This window comes from Pantherophis guttatus, chromosome 3 (genome assembly GCF_059756535.1).
Source record: "Pantherophis guttatus breed Tessera chromosome 3, ASM5975653v1, whole genome shotgun sequence".
NCBI lineage: Eukaryota > Metazoa > Chordata > Lepidosauria > Squamata > Colubridae > Pantherophis > Pantherophis guttatus.
Genome location: NC_142065.1, coordinates 122,148,425 through 122,170,152, shown reverse-complemented (window position 1 = coordinate 122,170,152; position 21,728 = coordinate 122,148,425). Strand labels below are relative to the sequence as shown.

At 39.7% G+C, this 21,728-nt stretch overlaps 1 protein-coding gene across 8 annotated transcripts in view; it reads left to right on the top strand.

The window, feature by feature from the left end:
* The first annotated feature begins 391 nt into the window (after positions 1–391).
* Positions 392–21,728, top strand: part of AFAP1 (actin filament associated protein 1) — a 59,335-nt gene continuing 37,998 nt past the window's right edge. For 5 of the 8 annotated variants that reach the window (XM_087891269.1, XM_034411725.3, XM_034411730.3 and 2 more), the window contains exons 1-5: positions 432–819; positions 11,375–11,503; positions 12,157–12,254; positions 14,207–14,315; positions 19,782–19,993. In XM_087891269.1, the coding sequence (XP_087747395.1) occupies positions 675–819; positions 11,375–11,503; positions 12,157–12,254; positions 14,207–14,315; positions 19,782–19,993 (693 nt within the window). In that variant the 5' untranslated portion in view covers positions 432–674. Of the gene's footprint in view, positions 820–11,374; positions 11,504–12,156; positions 12,255–14,206; positions 14,316–17,803; positions 18,113–19,781; positions 19,994–21,728 lie in introns of those variants that run through there. The other 3 variants (XM_034411729.2, XM_034411724.3, XM_087891270.1) reach the window with 2 other exon arrangements.

The following is a 21,728-nucleotide window of genomic DNA, read 5'->3' as shown; positions in this document are numbered from 1 at the left end:
GCGCCGCGCGGGTGGGAGGCGAGGGGCCAGCGAGCCAGCAATTTAACAAAGGGTTCGGCAGAACCCCCAGAATCCCACCACTGTGTAGGCCCCTCTTGATCTTGAGGCCCTAGGCTGAAGCCTAGTTAGCCTATAGGAAAATCCGGCCCTGTGTGTAACCCACATCTGAGAACAAGTTTGGAAGCTTTGGACAAATAAGAGATGCGGCCGATCAGTGCTTGGAATAGTTTCTCATTTTTTACATTACTTCTGTCATCTCAGCAGCGAGACTGAAAGGGAACCTCTTCTCCCAACATTTACTCTGGTTGAATTTTTGGCTCCCATCTCTGTTTCGGATCATGCTGCAAGTCAAGGCAGCGCAGCAGCAGCTTCTAACCAAGCGAAAACCACTGGAGACGCCAGGACTTCCTGAGTTTCGGAGCCATGCTTGCGTCTCGCTCCCGGCTTCCTGGGCCCGTTGCAGGGGTTAGGAGCCCCCCACGCCTTGAGGAGGGGGCGCGGCGCGGCGGCTGCATCCCAGGCAACGTGTAGCGCTTGGAGGGCGTATCCAGTCTCCGTGTGGATGGAGGAAGGCTGAACCGAAAACCCACCACCACTTTTTCTTCAGGGCTGCCCCCTCCCTCCTTTGTTCTCTCGGCCCCGCCCCTCCCTCAATTTAGCTTGGCCATTGGCTCATGCAGCTTTCACTCGGGGTGGGGGGACCAGCGTGGTCCCGCTCCCCGACCCTGGGTGAGATTGGCGAGGTGGGGAGCCCCGGCGCTGCCTTTATTCCGTTTTGCCTCGTCCCGGGCTACGGCAGCGGCGCGAGACTGGCACCAGGTAAGGGCTTGCCTCAGCGCGTCCGCTCCCTCAAGTCAAGGCCGAGCAAGGAAGGAGGGAGGGAGCTGCTGCCCGGCAGCCTTCCAGTCCGGAGACAAAAGGCGGCCTCTGACGGCCGCGGCCGGGTACCTTACTTCTGAATGCCCTGACGAGACCCCCGAGGTCGAAGGCTGCCTGCTTGTGGCGCTGAGTCTCTGGGATGTGGGCCGAAAGCAAGATGGGGATCTGCCCAAAATCTTGCCTTTCGGCCTGCGAGGGAGATTGCATCATGTAACCGTTCCAGACAGGGCGCGGAAGGCTCTTTGCTAAATTCTCCAGGCCCAAGAAAGCCTCCCGCCTCTTGCCCTGGTAGGTTGGATTGGCTGGCGGGGGATTTGGAAGGCTAACCGACCAAGGAAATACGAAATAATCCTTGGAGCGGAACTTCCGAGCGGCCGGGAAGAGGGTGCTTTGAAGCGGGAGAGGTTTAGGGAGAAACTGTTTGCAAGCACCGGTCTCCAGACTTCAGTAGGATGGTACCGATGTTCCGGCTTTGTGTTGAGTGTCTCGGATACGTTGCACAAATCTGTGCGTTACACGCTTGTACAGTAATGTAGCATAGTCAGATTCATAATTAAGAGCCTCAAAATATAGGTCTCCTTGGTCTGTTTACAGCAAATGTTGAATAGAGAAAACAATCGCTTGCTGTTAATTACATTGGTAGACGTGGAAAGGGGCGTATTTTTGCAACTTTAGTCAAAAATAGATGTAAGTCAAACAGTCCTGTGTATGTTTGAAATAAGTAAGAATTCAGCATACTGGAAAAAGAAATACTGTTAACCTTTTTTAAAAACTGGTTGAAAACCTTTACAATTATTTTAATTAATGTACTTTCAAAGAATTGCTAGCTTATGTTAAAGACTGCCATGTATTATTGTTGTAGTTTTTGCGCTAATAAAAATAATAGCCTTCATAATGTAGTTTGGTAAAATTAATTGAGATCAAATGTTAATCTTTTCTGGGAAAATTTATTTTAATCTTTGGCTTTAATGTGATATACTATATTAACATTTTGTAAAAATTAGTTGAAGAACAAAGTAGCAACACTAGGCTAATGAATAAATATAATTTAATCAGGTGCAGGAATGGACAGGGTCAAGGTAGGCAGATATATAGGAAACATTCCACATCCGTAGTCTAAAAAGCTAGAAAATAGCAACAAAAGGTATGTGTTTTTTAGTGTGTAAAGTACCTGCAATATCTGAGATTACTGTAACAGAATAAAACATTAGTAGGATTTCCTATTCCTCAAATTCCATTCAATTTGTATTGGTTCCCAACTAAAGGGAATAATTTCAACCTAAAGAGAACAAACGAATTTCCATTTCAAAAGGCAATAATAAATGGAGTAATTCAAGATAACTGCTAGTAAAAACAATTGTATTACAGTGAATAAAACTTCAAATGAAGAGAGAAGCCTAATAAGTAGAAACCCGTTACATTCATTTCACTTACATGATCTGTGCTAAAAATTCAGTAATTGATTCCAACTTTCACACATGATATCTTTGAAGCTGAACTTTTTTTATTACAGGTAGTCCTCAACTTTCAACCATTTGTTTAGTAACCCTTGAAGTTACAACAGTACTGAAAAAAGTGACTTATGACTGGTCCTCAAACTTACAACTTTCACGGCATCCCCACTATCAGCAGAGCAAAAGTTGGGCACTTTGGAACCTGCATCTATTTAAAATGATTGCAGTTCCCCCCCCTCCCCCAGATCAGGTGATCACCATTTGTGACCTTCCCAGCTGGCTTCAGTGATTTGCTTAACGGTCAAGGCAAAAAGGTCATAAAATTGGGTGCAACTTGTTTAACAACCATCTTGCTTAGCAATGGAAATTCTGTTCCCAGGCACTGATAATGCCACATCAAATGGCCATTTTGATTAGCAACAATAATCCCAGGAGCCCAGATTACCATTGTTAACGATTGTTTAGATTGTTAAGTGAGGATTTTGTGATCCTGACTTCCTGCTACTTCCACATTGACATTGCTTGTGGGAAGCTGGCATCGAATATTGGAAAATGTGATCACATAACTGCAATTTGCTGCAATCTTATAATTGCAAGTCAAGCACTCCAATTATAGTTATGCGATCACATCTCTGTTTCTTTATTTTGATCTCCATACTTTTCTGATATTCACAGTTTACATACTTTTTGTTAGAAATGAGTGAATCAAATATGAGTAGATTTATCTTTCTTTTGCTATTACTTACCAGTGTGCCAGCCATCTTCATTGAACAGCTGGTATACTGATTCTTTTCTTTTCCTCTTTTTTTGAACAAAACTAAATATTTTTTCATATTTGTATCATCCTTCAAGTCTCAGTTTGATTTTTTTCCTTTTCTGACCCAAGCTCTGTAGTGTCAAGCTACCAGTCTGTAGTTTTCCTTTATTAACCTGACAATCTAGATCCCTCTATTGTCTCACTTGCAGATAATTCTGAAACCATGGGCACCGATGATGGTATTATAGATAGCACAAATGGACCAAATCAATATTTTGATTTGTAAATTCTTGTAAATAAAACAGTCCAAAAAAGGGTTAAAGTACTAACTGCTTGACTGAGTATTACAGAGTTTATGCATTTAAAAAGTGAGAATTCAATGAATATCTACCTTTTTGTTTAACTGTAATTAAACTGTCATAATATAGTAAAACTTTAATTTTAAGGAATTTGAAGTATTGCATGCTATGTGAAATATATATTTCACAATTATGTGAAATATTGCATCACATCAATTATTCAGAGAGTTCTGGAAACTATCAGTTTGTTATTTAGGGGTAGAATTTGAATTATTGATTGAAGGAGTTCAATTATCTGTAAATTATCAGCATATCAATTATATTTTTGTTCATTTATGGGAATACCCATAGTATTCCCTTCAAAATCCCATTCAAAATCTATGACCAGAAATCTATGACCAGAAAAGTCACAGTCCTTGGAAAAAAAGGAACTATGATGCTCAAGGATTATTTACTGACATTCAGCACTTTCAAAATCAAAGCAGTTCTCTTGGTGATGCTTTCTTTAGGTAGTAAGACCTTCATTTCTTTATCACACAATTTTCATCTTTAATTTTGGCTGTTTTACATACAAATATAGTAATTTCATTAAAATGTTCCTCTGCAGGATCTTTTATATTTGGTGGCCACTGAGAGGTTTAATCAACAAAAAGGACAATACTTTTAATATACTGGCAGCGTTTGAGCTGTTATTTGAGGGTTGTGAGTGCCATCTAATCAATGCTGTTGCCAGGTGATTGTCTGGACAAGTCCCTGTAGTTTTCTTAGCAAGATTGCAAAAGTACCATTGCCACTTTTCTAGGGCTGAGAGAGTGACTGGTCCAACGTTACTCAGCTGGCTTTGTACTTATGGCAGGACTAGAACATATAGCCTTCTGGTTTCTAGCCTGATTCCTAACCTCAGCACCAAACAGTTATCCTATAATTGGCTATTGCCTTGTAATATTGGTTATATTTTTATTTATTTCTATGGCAAACACTTTATTAAATAACGTGATGGAAGAAAACATATCTACCAACAAACAACTGAGAAAACAATTTTTTGTTTTTTTTATGAAGGGTAGATATTTTTGCTTCCATAATGTTATTTTAAAAAGTATTCACCATAGAAATAAACAAAAATATAGGCAGAAATAGCATAACACATTGTACTGTGAGACAAATTATACTAATATTTTATTTACTTAGCAGTTTTATGATTTTTATAATCTGGGGAGATTATGTATTAATTCTGATGATTTCCAACAATGCTGCTTTGATGCTTTAATCCCATGCATATTAAGTGTTCATATATTTTCATTATTAGTATCTGAAAGTGGATAGCTTTTTAAAATATATGTCCCTTAAATTGGATTAGAATTAGATACAGTATAACAAATCTGAGGTCAACAGGAGGGCCACCCCAAATTCTTGGCAAATGACAGTTATCTCAGTCAATAAAGAGGAAGAGCTTTGCATTTTTGTTTTTGCTTTTCAACATTCCTTTTTAATTTATCTTACATCTTCCTATCATCTGAGAAAGAAGATATAACTATTAATGCTGCTTCTTAATTAGAAGTATGCATGTTTCAGAAATACTTAGGAAAATGTGCTTCAGCCCTTAGAGAGCCATAGCACATCTGTGCTATTTGATAAAGCAGTCTGTTTTTTCTTAGATTTCTGTGATTGAAAAAGGGATGCAGCTGCTTTAAAAATCACATTAATGAGTTAAAGTATTAATGCTATCACATCTTTTTATAGACTCACAGGGGAAAAAAGGCAGGCTGTTGAAGAGGTGTAGCAAATTCCAAAGTACTTATTTCAAATTATTTCTGGATAATGTACAGGCTTAACAATTACAACACTTTGTTGAAAAAAATAGATATGATGTTTTTAGAATTACTTCTGCTTTTCAAACTATATTTGAAAATAATGTTACTAAACTCAGAATTGAGATATTTTATTTTAAGGAGAATTTGTTTTCATTGAAGTGTTAACTGCTTGAAAGAGAACTTTGTCAAAAAAAAATTGAGAGCAGAACCTAGTTTCCAATAGAATTAATATTCATTTGCTGGGTAAGTTATGTGCTTGGTCTGTTGCAAGAGTAAGTTAAATCAGAAGAGGAACTGTGTCCGAAGAAGATACATTTCCAGCTGGGATCTGTAATTGAAACTTTAAAAGAGGGGGCAGTCTTTATTAGGTCATTCACATTTATGAACAATACAGATAAAATCCCAAATGAATTGGCAGGAATATTCAATTTTGCTTGCACTTGGCAAGCATGCTTATTCTGGCTGAAGCCCCTGGCTTTCTTTTGAGTCTAAAAAAGACAGGCTATTTCTCTGACCTCACACTTAGCTGTGGTTACAGTTGTTTAAACAATAGGACTTTTTTCAGCTCTCCAAGGGACTCCAAAGTAAGCACAGGATCAGAGAGACACGCCCTTCTATGGGTTCCAAAAAAGGCAAACATATTTGTGCTGAATCTGTCTTTTAGTCTGCAATGTCCTAAATTTTAAATGGAAAATATCATTTACAGAACACATACTTAGCAAATAATTTTCATGTATAAAAATGGCTCAAAATGCTTAAACTTTGGAAGAGGTGCACCTAGTACACTATTTCAAACCATGAAAAGGGATTTACAGTATATCACAGAAGTGAGTATACTCCCCTCACATTTTGCAAATATTTAAGTATATCTTTTCATGTGACAACACTGAAGAAATGACACTTGGCTACAATGTAAAGTAGTGAGTATACAGATTGTATAACAGTGTAAATGTGCTGTCCCCTCAAAATAACGCAACACAATGCCATTAATGTCTAAACTGGTGACAACAAAAGTGAGTACACCCCTAAGTGATAATGTCCAAATGGGGCCCAAGTAGCCGTTTTCCCTCCCTGGTGTCATGTGACACATTAATGTTACAAGGTCTCAGGTGTGAAAGGAGAGCAGGTCTGTTAAATTTGGTGTTATTGCTCTCACTCTTTCATACTGCTCAATGGAAGTTCAACATGGCACCTCATGGCAATGAACTCTCTGAGGATCTGAAAAAACGAATTGTTGCTCTACATAAAAATGGTAGACCCGTGATGGCAAATCTATGGCATGCATGACCAAATGTCGCCATGTCGCCTGGCACGCGTGGTCGACCAAAGAAGTTGAGTGCCCGTGCTCAGCGTCATATCCAGAGGTTGGCTTTGGGAAATAGACGTATGAGTGCTGCCAGCATTGCTGCAGAGGTTGAAGGGGTGGGGGGACAGCCTGTCAGTGCTCAGACAATACGCCGCATGCTCCATCAAATTGGTCTGCAGGAAGGAAGCCTCTTCTGAAGATGATGCACAAGAAATCCCGCAAATGGTTTGCTGTAGACAAATGGTTTGCTAGCTGTGTGTTGCGTTATTTTGAGGGGACAGCACATTTACACTGTTATACAAGCTGTATACTCACTACTTTACATTGTAGCCAAATGTCATTTCTTCAGTGTTGTCACATGAAAAAATATACTTAAATATTTACAAAATGTGAGGGGATGTACTCACTTGTGTGACATACTCTAGGAATACAAAACAATCAGCCTGTTTGGTATCAGAATATATACACACATTATTTTTATTTAAAATGAAGGCTTGAGCAGTGGGCTCAATTAGTGGGGGATTTTCTGAAGAGAAAGGTTCCCTCTCTGTATGTGTGTGTGTGTAACACACACACACACACACACACACACACACACACACACACACACACGGCTGCATGACAGATTCTGTTCATGTTTACTCCCCTTCAGATTTCCCTTTTCAGCACAGAAAGTGACACTGAAAAATGTGACTTATGACTGTTTTTCACACTTACGAGCCTTGCAGCATCCCCATGGTCACATGATCAAAATTCAGATGCTTGGCAACTGACTCATATTTATGACAGTTGCAGTGTCCCAGGATCATGTGATCACCTTTTATGACCTGACAAGCAAAGTCAACGGAGAAGCCATATTCTTTTAACAGCCGTATTACTAATTTAACAACTGCAGTGATTCACTTAACAAACGTGGCAAGAAAAATACTAAAATGGGGCAAAACTCACTTAACAAATTTCTCACTTAGCAACATAAATTCTGGGCTCAATTGTGGTCATAAATTGAGGATTACCTGTACTGCTAGATACGTTTGTATCTCTTTGGGGATGGAAATAAATTAAACTTTACTGCTGGCATCTGTTTTTGGAGTGGACAGATGAGACCAGTTTCCACTGGGATTGATAGGTTAAAATTGTTCAAGAGTACGGTATGTGTATCTAACTTATGATTTAGTCACCACACTTGAATGACACTAAATAAACAAAACATACAACAATTTCTTAACATTTGAATGACATTAACTATTTTTTACTTTGATTCAGTGTCTGTGCTGTTATATTTAACATATATCTTGGCAGGAAGGACTTCCAATATTTAGGGCTTTAGTTGGGTGGCACTGACAGATTACCATACTGATTTCTTTTCTGCAGTCTTTGAAGAACCTTGACTCTAATCAGAGTAAGCCCTGTTAGGGAGGTCTTTCCCAAATTGAAATTGTAAGGAGAAAAAAAAATTAAGGTACAGAGAGATAATGTTTTAAAAAGGAAAACTAACATTTTCCCTCTTTTTGATGGTATGAGTTGTTCAGAGTAGTGATGCTCCCTCCCTTTGTAAGAAGAGGCTGGATGGCCAATTATCAGTAGTAGATTTCTTATAACTGCAAGGAATTAAACTTAGATGACCTTTAACACACATTCCTGTTCTTTGATTCTTTGATTAATAAGTTTTATTTATAAGTTAGATGACCAATTCTGATTGGTCAAATTGTTGTTGGCTTTTAACAACCACATTGTGGTAGGAGGCTGTTTCTGAGAGGTGTGCATGCAAAAATATATTTCCCAGAAAGATCATATAAATTGTAAAGATCATCCCACTGCCTAGTTTTAAAGCAAGCAGAAATCTATTCTTGGGCAGCAGTGATATAGGAAAATGTTGGATGCAGCAAAGGCATAAATTCATACTATATAGAAGAAGGCAATGGTAAATTACTCTTGAATTTTTACGAAGAAGACTACATGGATAGGCCAAATCTAGTCACATAAATCAATTATAATCTCTTTTTCAAGAACTAGCCAGGCTTGATTCTGCTTAACATCTGAACCCTGATGTGGCCAGGTAGATGCTGTCACGTGCTGAAAAGGTCTTTGAAGGCTATAACTAGGCTTTAAGTTAAACTGTTTCCAAACTCAGTAAGATTCCCATCTGGGTACACTGATCTTAAAAAAACTAAATAGGATCTCATCTGGTTAGAATGTGAATCCGAGACCACTAGATAAACCCAGGGCTGTAGATTAGTCTGGGAAGTTAAAAAAATACATAAAAAGACATTAGCAAACAAGTTCTGTAATCTTGCTAAGAAAACTTCATGAATGTACAGTATCACCAGGATTCAATCTTGACTCAGAGGAATCTTTACCTTATAAGAATGAAGGGAGCTAAACTTGGTAACAGAAGTAGACATTTAGTGATACATGGAATTATGCAAACATTTTTTGATGGAAAAGAAAGGGATATTTGGTCTTGATTATGTTGCTGATGTAATGCTCTGTTCAAGTTGTTCATATATAAACTACACCCGATTGCATTTGGCATACAAACAGTAGGTCATCTTGGTTCAGTTAGGTGTGGCTTTCATATTTGAAATACTGTGCCAAAGAACCTCTTAGCATCTAATTTCTTTTATATGTTGTAAAATGAATGCAGAAAATGAACATTGAGTACTTGTAGTTTTATGATGTTTCAAACACTTATCAGAATTCTGAATCATTTTTATTTTATAGCATATTGAATAATTTGGTAAATAAACATTTTCAATTAAAAATCATGTATAACTGAAGAGAAGCTTTATGAATTTCATATTTCATTTCATTTTCATTTTATTAAATTTGTATACCGCCCTACTCCCGAAGGACTCAGGGCGGTGAACAGCCATAAAATAAAACATATAAATACAAAGTTTAAAAAAGAGATAAAACAAATTAAATAAATTTGGCTGAACCATTTTAAAACCCCAATTTAAAACCAAATTTAAAATTTCCCATTTAAAAAGAGGAAAAGTTTAGGTCAGGCCAGCTTGATGGAATAGGAACGTCTTAAGCGCGCGGCGGAAGGTACGGAGATCCGGAATCCTCCGTATCTCGGGGGGGAGCTCGTTCCAGATTGTAGGTGCCCCCACAGAGAAGGCCCTCCCCCTGGGGGCCGCCAGTCGACATTGTTTGGCCGACGGCACCCGGAGGAGCCCCTCTCTATGGGAGCGTACTGGTCGGTGGGAGGCTGTTGGTGGTAGCAGGCGGTCCCGCAAATAGCCAGGTCCTAAGCCATGGAGCGCTCTGAAGGTGATAACCAAAACCTTGAAGCGCACTCGGAAGACCATCGGGAGCCAGTGCAGCTCGCACAGGAGAGGCGTTACATGGGAGCGCCACGTCGCTCCCATCACCACCCGCGCGGCCGCACTCATATATTTTGTGAACAGAAAGTCTCAGTCTGAAAATTTATATTATAACTACATAAAATAGTTACTTGATTTTTCTGTAACAAATCAAGATATTTGTCTCTCTGTATATTGCCTACACTTCTGATAAGTGAATTTGGAGAGGAAGAAGTTTTAATTTCAATAAAAGCACTTTTTATTTTTAAAAAAACCTTATGTGAAATAGATTCCTTGGGCCTGTGATATGTTGGTGCTATTGCCAGATGTTTTGGACTGAGGTCATAGGATGTGACAAATCCTACTTTGACTATTTCCAGGCATATCTTGATCAAATCTTGATAATAATGTGGAAACTTCTCTTTCTTATCTTTAGGGCTAGAAGAATTATATGGATAACTTTTTGCTGTGTCTGACATATTTTATCTGTAAAAATGTAAAAACACTTAAATACAGTATGTAAACACACTTAAATACAGTATTTAATAATGAAGTTAAGTATGCGATAGATTAAAAATATAACAAATTAGTACTAAACATTTCAAACTGAAAACACATGATAGTTAAGTCTTTATTTATGAAGCATTCTGTTGGGATAAAACAGTTTCCATGTTGGCAATATACAGCATGCTGTGAAATTATTAAATTTACATGACTTTGTTTTAAACAGATAGTGGCAGTAACTATTTAATTCTGAAAGACATCTTTTTAATTTACAAGTTATTAATGAGGTTATTGGCAAGATAAGTAAAGCATTCTCAATTTTGCTCATGGACCTTGTGTGAATGAATGATTTTTATTGCTTGATCTAAAGGTTCAGCAGATTAGAGCCCTCATGACAAATTTGTATCTGGATATGAAATTTGTATTCAGAAGTAAGATGCCAGAAATATGAAAAGCCGCTCCCAGGAACTCATGAGACTTTAATGAATGCTTCATCATTTGTAAACTTGCCAGCAGGACATAGAGATAATTCTCCTTACCAGCATATTGTCTTTTGAACATAGAGATTTCATTTTGCTAAAGCAAGCAGCCATACGTTTTTCCTCCATTCATATTTTTAATTTTGTTAAAAGCATCTGAACCTGACTGAGGGTTATCAGAATTCATACCCTTTAATTGAAGAATATATAATTACCATTTTATTTCAATTTATAAAATACAACATGTAAATAATCTGTAGAGCATAGGTATGTAGAGCATAGCTCCTCATATATGATTGCCAAGCATAAATAAATAATGCTTCTGAAATTCAGCAGCACACATTTCTCCAGTGTTTAGCTTCTTTTGCTTACTAAGATTATTCTTTTTTGACATCTTGTATGATGTTGTGTACTTCAAAAAACAATATTATGATGGATTTGTCTGTGCGTGTGTGATTAGACAGCTGTTAATGTTAATTTTAATACATTACAATAGTAATATTTGTTTATAGAGCTCATAGGTTATCAATTTTTTTTGTTTTAGATTCAGTTTAGATGCTTTATTTTTGTCTTTCAGCCATGGAAGAATTAATAGTTGAACTGCAGCTGTTTCTTCAACTTCTGGACCATGAATACTTGACATCTACAGTCAGGGAAAAGAAAGCAGTTTTAAATAACATTCTTCTAAGGATACAGGCAACAAAAGGTCAGTGTCATACTGTTTACATACATGATGCTCTAAAGCAACATGCAGAGATAGAAAGAAAACAACTGAAATCCTCACCTCTGCCATTAGATACACTGATTCTGTATTTATACAAAACACCTTAGAAGTTTTTGGGGCTGTTTTCCTGTCTCCCTATGAGGAGGCTCTGTGGGAGCTGCCTGAAAAATAGAGGGATGTCTTCATTGCCATTTTATTATTTTCTGTTTACGGTATTGAACTAGGAGCAGGGAGAAGCCCAGTGCCTTTCTGTCAGGCCAACCTATCTCATAAAATTCTTGGAGGGAGGGGGAACTCTATACACTGCCTTAGAGTTCTGGAGGAAAGGCAAGATACTGTATATAACTAACAAACACCCAAACAAATGTATTGGACCTTATACTAGCCGGGAATTTAAAGAGCTATACCCAACAGCTCTGGCGGACATTAGACTGGGAAAGGCTACCTGCTAATACAGATTAATGGTTTTGTGTATTGGGGACTAGTCCTTTCCAGATTTTGTTTTTCATTTGATGAGATAATCTGGTTTTTTTTCCATTTGTTTTTTCATATATACATATGTTTGTATCGGCAGATATTGTGGAAAGGTCCATTTAATATTTTCTATTGTAAATGCATTTTCCTCTTTCCATTAGACTTTGAGGTAAAGGAAAATGTACAGAGACAAGAGATTGCCATCAATTTACCTGCACCACCTCAGATGCCTTTGCCAGAAATCCCACAACAATGGCTGGTAAGTCTGTCATGAGTTCTCTTTCCTCATTTCCTCAATTTTTAAATCAAGCTGCTCATTTATCTGAATGGATTCCTTCTAAATTATTGTATAAAGACCGTTTCATTTTTTTCAAGTAATTATTTAATTACAAGCAAATATGATTCCATCACAAATTGATGTCTTACACTGATTCAAAATTTATTTAAGATCTCATCTAAATATTCACTATTTTGTTTATTTTATGAAAGATTTTGGCAGATAAATAGTTTTCTTTACAGATTACTTACACAAGTTATTCATCTGGTCTGTTAACTAGTATCACTGAAATAAATTTGCATGAGAAATGTTTTTCAAATTATAACTGGGTATTAGGTGATTATTTGTAATGTACTTAGTTCTATAAAGAAAGGTGAAGATTTTCCCTGTCCAGTTGTGTCCAAATCTAGAGAACGATGCTCATCTCCGTTTTTTAGCTGAGAGAGCCCAGCATTGTCAGAAGACATTTCTGTGGTCAGGTGGCCAGCATGACAATACCCCAAGGCATACAGAATGCTGTTACCTTCCGACTGAAGTGGTACCTATTTATCTACTCGCATTTGTCGGCTTTTGAACTGCTAGGTGGGCAGGAGCTCACCCTGTTGTGTGGTGCTCAGGTTTTGAATTTTCCAGCTGACCGACTCCTGAGACATCGCGCTTCCTCAGCAGTTATGTAGTATATGACTTATATCTGAGATTGATGCAAAATAATCCATTATGTTTTATTTTCATTAGTTTATTAGTTCAATGATAATTATTGGTATACAACTATTGATATTTTGCAGTATTTAACAGTTAATATGAAATTATAACAAAGGTGATTTTTCAGATTTTCTACTTTTCAGGAACAATGTGTGCATCATATACCAAATGGCTTTTAGCTATCTTCCAATACTGTAAAACAAACAAACAAGAAAAAATAATAGGCTCCTTCTAAAAATGCAAATATTCACAATAACAGAAGGTGGTGGCAACACGGACATTTGCATTTTTAGAAAGATTCAGAAAGAGAGGAAATGTTGATACCCATTAAACTTTGATACTCTAGGCTGGTACCTACTTGGCTTTAGTCTAAAAGTGGCCCCGGCCTAGGATATTGTGTAAAAACAACAATGAACCTTAATTATTAAAATTATTATTTTAATTACTATTAAAATCTGGTCATTAAATAATGGACAGGCAACCTGTGACCCTGGCTTAATGGTATGTGTGCCAAGATATGTTTCCCTTCATGCAACTTTCTGGTTTGAGAGAAAAAGGAAAGAGAGTCCAAAAGAGGAGGAAAGAAAGATATAAAGTCCTGTTTAAAAAAAAAAGTGTATCCAGAGGGAATGGTGTTTTTCAACCCTTTCTGAGTCTTGAAGCAACCAATTTTTATTTCATCCCTATCTATTACCCTCCCCAAAAGATTACCTTAATGAGTGTAGACCTTGATAGTATATACTCATGTTTTGAAATGGCAAGTATTAGTTGTAAATATTTTACATATATTTTCTTGGTCCCAGCCCTTTAATAAGTTCATGTATAGCAATAGCACTTAGAGTTATATACTGCTTCACAGTGCTTTACAGCCCTCTCTAAGCAGTTTACAGAGTCAGCATATTGCCCCAAACAACCTGGGTCCTCATTTTATCAACCTCGGAAGGATGGAAGGCTGAGTCAACCATGAGTCAGTGAGAATTGAATTAATTAGTACTACAGTACTGCATTCTAGCCACTGCGTCAAACACATTTCAGCTTAATTGATCTTGCTACATTAAAAAATGAAAAAGATTGGTTTTGGAATAATATCTGTTAAGCTGTATAGAATTACAGTAAAGATTCAAGGTTTTACAACAAATCAATTAAATTTGAATAAAAGATCAAACAACCATTCATTATATTAATGTTTTTCTTTGATTGGTGAATTTGCCTAATTTTTTTCTCCCATTTAGCCACCAGATAATGGTCCTCCTCCGTTGCCTTCATCTTCTCTTCCTGAAGGTTACTATGAAGAGGCTGTGCCGCTCAGCCCAGGGAAAGCTCCTGAATACATTACATCCAGTAAGTAAAATATACCTTTAAAGGGATGCAAGATTATTCATAAGTATCTCTGACTATAGCATACTTTATTAAATAGTATTCCTTTTTCCTTAACCAGCTCCTAATGAACATGTGACAGTGTTTCTAAATAATATTAAGATACTGCAGAAGTTACCAGAAATAGTGCTATTGATTTGTTACACATTCCTTATGTATTTAGTCTGCTTTTATTATTACTAAATAATGTTCATCTTCTCCCTGGAGCTGGATCAAGAGAATCCAGGATGGGTATTGCTCTGTTTTTCTTCTGCCTGGAGACTGAGCACATGATCTTTTATTTGCATATGTGATTACTCCTCCCTCGTCTGGTGCTTTCCAGTTCGACTCAGTCTTCAGCGCAGAGAGACTTGTTGAATGAGCGGCTTCGCCTTTGATTCTTCAATCAGCAAAGAGTGAGTTTATTGGAAGCATTCTTGCTGTTTATTTTTATGTGGCTTGCTTCTGTGATCTGGCCAGCTAACTGGTTTGTCGGTTAGCAGCCTTGTGCCGGCTTTCAACAAGCTGAGGTCCCCGCCAGTCGCGATTAGTGGTAGGGCCTTAGTAGGCCAACTACTATTCGATCCGGGGCCTGGGCAATCCCTCCAGAGCATGGAAAGGGAATCAGTCCCTGCCCAGTTTCGTCTGGGCACACTGTAAAGTGGCAGGAGCACATGGGAGCGCAAATCAGAGCCATGGCAGCTTCGGACCTTTGCGGGCCGGCTTGCCTTCATAGCGGTGGGAAATGGTGTCGTGCATGCCTACCACAAGCCAGCAGGCCCAGAAAGGGGATAAGTGGGCTTGCCCTACAACTGGGTCAGAGGCATGGGGCCTCCAGCCAGAGAGCTGCAGCAAAGGGGGCAACAGCGAGGAGCCAGGCAGCCACTTTGAGTGGCAGGAGAGGCTCCAAATCGGCCGAAAAAGACACAGAACGGTGTCAAAAGGCCTTGGAAAAAGAGCTGGCCAAGCTCCAGAAGGCTAAACAGAGCCAGTAGCAAAGCGACCCCCCTCCCGAGGAGGAGTGGAACTTTCCCACCCTCAAGGAGAGGAGTCAGTGGATCCCATTAATGATCCAGATCCTTTACAGCCAGCCTCTTACAGCGCCTGGTCACCAGATGGCGACTCCCTGGCGCCATTTATTTTATTTATTATTAAATTTATAGACTGCCCTTCTCCCGAAGGACTCAGGGCAGTGTACAGCCAAAGTAAAAAACATAAATACAAACATTAAAAACAATTTAAAAAGATATATATATAAATTTGGCCCTAAAGTTAAAAAACAATAACAAAACATATTAAAAACATTTAAAAAGCATTAAGCCAGCCCGGCTTGCTGAAAAAGGAAGGTCTTCAGGGCACGGCGGAAGGCACCGAAGTCTTGAATTCTTCATATCTCTGGGGGCAGTTGATTCCAGAGAGCAGGTGCCCCCACAGAGAAGGCCCTCCACCTGGGGGCCACCAGTCTACATTGCTTGGCTGATGGCACCCTGAGGAGGCCCTCTCTGTGGGAGCGCACCGGTTGGTGGGAGGTCGTTGGTGGCAGCAGACGGTCTCGAAGGTATCCAGGTCCTATGCCATGGAGCACTTTAAAGGTGATGACCAACACCTTGAAGCGCACCCGAAAGACCACTGGGAGCCAGTGCAGCTCATGCAGGAGGGGTGTTATGTGGGAGCGCCATGCAGCTCCCGTCACTACCCACGCGGCCGCATTCTGGACCAGCTGAAGTCTCCGGGTGCTCTTCAAGGGGAGCCCCAATATAGAGAGCGTTGCCGTAGTCCAGGCGAGAGGTGACGAGGGCATGAGTGACTGTGCACAAGAAATCCCTATCTAGGAAGGGCTGCAACTGGCGGATCAGGCGAACCTGATAAAAAGTCCCCATGGCCACAGCCGTCAGATGTTCCTCCAAGGACAGCTGCGTATCCAGGAGGATGCCCAAATTGCACGCCCTCTCCGTGGGGGCCAACGACTCGCCTCCAATAATCAGTGATGGAGTCAACTGACTATATCAGGATGCCGGGAACCACAGCCACTCAGTCTTGGATGGGTTGAACCTGAGCCTGGTCCTCCCCATATTATAGGAGGCAGACATTTTGCATCCCAGAACCGGGTCTCAACTATCAACAATTCCAAAGGCTGTACCCTAGCCGGCAGGATAGACAACCTGATAGGTCAGACTTCAGGAGTCGTCAACTGTCTCAGGGCAAACAGCCCATTTGAGGAGCAGGAAGTAGTCCTTACCATCGTTCCAAATGACTGCAGGGCCGTGCTACCAATTGGTGGAAGACTCAGCCTCCACATCCATCAGTGGGAGGCCACAACTTCAGACAAATGGGTCCTCGCCATGGTAAGTTACGGCTTGGCACTGGAGTTCCTCTCCACCCCCCGAAATTCTTTATAAGGTGTCCCAAGTCCAGAGACGCATTCCAAAGAAGCCTGATGGACACAGCCATCCAGCACTTGCTAGATATCCAGGCTATCGAACCTGTTCCTCCGGAACAATGGGGATAAGGTTCTATTCGATCCTGTTTGTGATCCAAAAGAATTCCGGAGGGGGGGAAGGCAATTCTAGATCTGAAACATTTAAACTGGTGTCTGGAATTCAAAAAATTCAAGATGCAGTCACTCAAATCAATCTTGGACAGTACACGTGAGGATGACTTCCTCACCTCAATAGACTTAACAGAAGTTTACCTCCATGTTCCAATCAGGACTGTGCACAGGCAGTTCCTTTGATTTGCCTATTTGGACAATCATTACCAATACAGAGCCATGCCATTCAGCCTCTCATCAGCTCTGAGAGCCTTCACCAAGATATTGGTGGCTCTGGCAGCCCACCTGCAATTGATCCCAGTCAGAATCCAGTGCTATCTGTATGATATTTTAATCCAGTCCTCTTCAGCTATTCAAGCGGAGGCGGATCTACGTGTCACGATCCAGGCGCTTCGAGATCATGGCTTCTCCATAAAAAACAAAAAAAGCCATGGACTTGGGCATATTTCACCAGGATAGAGTGGTCCTGAGGTTGGACCCTTCTTTCATTCTGAAGATTAAAACATGGTTTCATAGGGCCCAGGAGTTGGCTCTGCCCAACTTCTGTCTGGAACCAAGGCATGCCCTTGAACACAGGTGGCATACCTTGGAGGTCAGATGGGGCCCTCTGTATTTACATCAAATGGACATCTTCCTTTAGGAAGACTGAGTCCTTGTTTATTTCATTTCAGCCATCAACATTGGGCAACAGGGTCACTCCTTCCACTCCTTCCAGAAGTGCGGCCACCACGGTGGCATGGGTGACACAGGTATCCATTGAGGAGGTGTGCCGGGCAGCCACCTGGTCCTCCCCTTCCCCATTTATCTGACATTATAAATTAGACACATTCACTTTGGCTGAAGTGGCCTTTGGGAGGCGGGTCCTCCAGAGGGTACATACTACAGGGGGGACTTAGGACCAGACGGCTACCCATCCATTGGAGGGACAGGCCGGCTTTGATATGTCCCATCCTGAATTCTCTCAATCCAGTTCCAGGGAGAATGAGTGTTGGTCCTACCTGAACACTTTTTCTACTTGTTTACGTCTGGTCCACGGTCCGGAAGGGCTAATAATTTTCAGGTCACACTTTCTTCATCACTACGCCTTTGCTGAACTGGGAAGCATCAGACGAGGGAGAAGTAACCACATATGCAAATAAAAGTTCACGTGCTCAGTCTCCAGGCAGAAGAAGAACAGAGCAACACCCATCCTGGATTCTCTCTCCCAGCCTCCAGTAGAAAAGGTGTTCAGGTAGGACCAACACCCATTCTCTTGAATATATTCCTAATACAGTCAAAACAAATCAGATAATGCTGGTCTAAGATAGGTAACAGGTGAAGGTCAAAGAAGTATGAATTTGAAGCAGAAATCAGTGAAGTAAAACACTGAAATATTAGAGTCACGATTCCTGTACAGGACTTCTTGCTGAACTTTTTCAAGCAAGAATTTCTGGAGTAACTTCATGGCAATTCACTATGCAATTCATTACAAATCATAGATTATTATAGTTTCATTGTTTAGATACATATTCCATCTTTCATTCAGAAGCTCAAGGTTGCTTACCAGGATTTTCCTTTATTTTATCCTCATACTAGTTTTAAAGGGAGGTTGAGCTGAGTGAGAGTGACTGACCCAAAGTCACCCAGTAAGTTTTCATGGCTGAAGGCAGAGAAAAACCTGGATCTTCCCCATTCCTGGTCCAGTATGTTATTGCAACACCCAACTGGCTTTAAAAGCATCCTCATGCCAGGCACTTGAAACATTAGGTTCCTTTCTCTGGGGAACTGTCAATTACAATGGCAGAATTAACTTGTGGGGGACAACTGGACCAGTTCTCCAGGGCCCCACAGTTTAGGGCCTCCAAAACCCTGCATCTTTTTTCATGGGTGAAGATGTAACAACTTCTAATGAAACATGTTTAAATATTATTTCTTGCAATTTCCTTTGCATTCATAAAGTTTATTTTTCATTTCTGAAAGAGAAGATCATATTACTGTAGTCATATATAGAACATTGCTTAAATGTTTTTGTAACTTTCAGGAGAAAACATGTTCCCACAACCACCTCTCAGCAATCATAAGAGTTAGTTACAAGTAGTCCTTGGCTTAATGACCGTAAGTAAACCCAGAATTATAGTCATAAGTTGTACCGGTCGTTAAACAGATTATTGTGTGACTGATCTGATTTTATGATGTTTTTTCAGCAGTTAAGTGAATCACCATTGTTGTTAAACAAAACTGTGCCATGGTCGTTAAGCAGACCTAATGTTTGCAATGGTGGGGTTTTTTTGGCTGAAAATTAGAAGTAAATTCCACTTTCCTGCAAAAATGTAGTAAGTTGCTGTCACATGACTGTGGGGTGCTGCAAATAATCATAAATGCAGGCTGATTGCCGAGTGCCCAAAATGCGATCATGTGACTGCAGGGGAGGCCTGGTCATTTGACCTTTGATCCTGGGCCATAATTACAGTTTTGGGGTCTGTTATAACTGGATGGTCACTAAGCGACCAATCATAAGTCAAGGACTACCTGTAGTTAACTTTTCAGTTGCCAACTTCTAGATTTATATAGGTATTTTTTTTATGTATAAAGAAAATTTTGCCAGTTAAATATTTTATCATTCATATTATAAGAATATATAATCACAAGGAAAGATCAGCAATAATTGCTTTATTATTTACACTTTTTTAGCTTTGGTATTATTTATGACTTCAAAGTAAGCTAATTTTGCTTGTAAAAAATATTTTTATATACATATCCATAGAATTAAATCTATGTAGTATATAATTCTCTGCTGTTAACTTTTAAGGCAAAAGTGCATTTTATTAAATAATGAGGTTATACAGCTTAATTCCAGATGTGACTTTGTTTGTCTGTTATATGCAGATTTTATTTTAATAGAACTTTTTTGCCTCATTAAGATTATGATTCTGATGCAATGAGTAGTTCGTATGAATCTTATGATGAAGAAGATGAAGATGGAAAAGGGAAAAAAATGAGACATCAATGGCCTTCTGAGGAAGCATCGATGGACCTTGTTAAGGATGCTAAAATCTGTGCCTTCCTTTTACGAAAAAAACGATTTGGACAGTGGACCAAACTATTGTGTGTGATCAAAGAAAACAAACTGTTGGTAACTAAGCCTTATGAATTTTATTGAAATGCCAGTTGCAGTACAGTTGCAGTCCAGAATTAGGTCAGAGAGCTGCGGTGGCGCAGTGGTTAGAGTGCAGTACTGCAGACTACTTCTGCTGCCTGCCGGTTGCCTTCAATTTGGCAGTTCGAATCTCACCAGGCTCAAGGTTGACTCAGCCTTCCATCCTTCCGAGTTTGGTAAAATGAGGACCCAGTTTATTGGGGGCAATATGCTGACTCTGTAAACCGCTTAGAGAGGGCTATAAAGCACTGTGAAGTATATAAGTCTAAATGCTATTGCTATTATGCTATTATGCTGGAAAGTCATCCATGTGACACAGATGCATTTGCTTAAGTATGATTTAATCTGTCTTTTCATGGCTTAGATCAGGGGTGTCAAACTCGATTTCATTGAGGACCACATCAGGGTTGTGTATGACCTCGGGGGCAGGGTGGGTGTGGCCAGGGTGGGCATGACCAGCTCGACGTCACTCCAAGGGCCGGATCTGTTCCCGGGCCTTGAGTTTGACACCCCTGGCTTAGATAGTTCTTCTGCATAAAAAATGAGCTAGCTAGTACCTACCTTCTGCAATATAGCCTTGTTTGTTTTCCTGAAGTATGTTAATTACTGGGATAGCATAGGCAGCCCAGAGTGCAAACAATATTTGAATTCTGACTGAATTATAATTAATGGTAAAGTTTTGCAGGAGATTTAGGCAGGTTGAAAAAGATGTACGGAATAATTAAACTGAAAAATAAGTAAGAATGTTGTGCATACAGTGCTGGTACTTGGAAGGCATCTTGACATTGAGACATGCAAGTCTTGATTTTGCCCTTTTGCCCAAATCCAACCCCAATTTAGAATAATTTAAATAATCATTCTATAATAATGGACAGTCCTACATTGGAAGAATAATATAATTATTGTCAAAAGCTGGCTGCTTTTGACAATTGGTTGCCAATAATTGATCTTGAAGAAATTTCTATATTGAGAACCTTGATACTGTTGACATATTCATTAAAAAAAGTGTTGGAAAAGCATAATCCTGGAACATGCCAGAAATATTTTTTATTTATATATTAAATTTGCATAGCCACCCAACTCTGGGTGTCTATGGGCAGTATGCAATAAAACAATTCCACATAAAATATAAATAAGACTGTGGGAAAGCTCAAATATAACACCTTGAATTGAACCAGGAAGCAAACTAGCAACCAATGCATGGAGCACAGGTATAACATGCCATTCTAGGAGCACATATAATAACTCCCTGCACTACCACATTTTGTTCCAGTTGAAGTCTCCAGATGCTTCAAAGTAGCCCAATGTAGAGTGCATTACAGTAGTCCATTTGGAAGGTGACCAGGACATGAATAATTGTGAATAGAATCTTATGGTACACAACATGAAGTTGTGCAAAAGCTTTCCTACTTAAGTTTGCGCTTTGAGCGGGAATCATGAGCCCAGAAATGTGCTAAATGTGCCCTGGGAATCTTTGGGGCATTGCAACTCCATCTAATACCAAAGATGGTAAAGTCCCAGAACTGGAAGACCCTAAAACAAAAGCCAGTCTTGCCACAGTTTAGTTGAAGCCTGTTCTCTGTCGAAACCCCAACAATCTCTAGACACAGAGTTAGGGGCGTCAAAAGCATAATTTACTTTGCCAGGAGCAGAGAGATATAATCAAGTATCATCAGCATATTGAGGATACCTCACCCCATGGTGACAGATG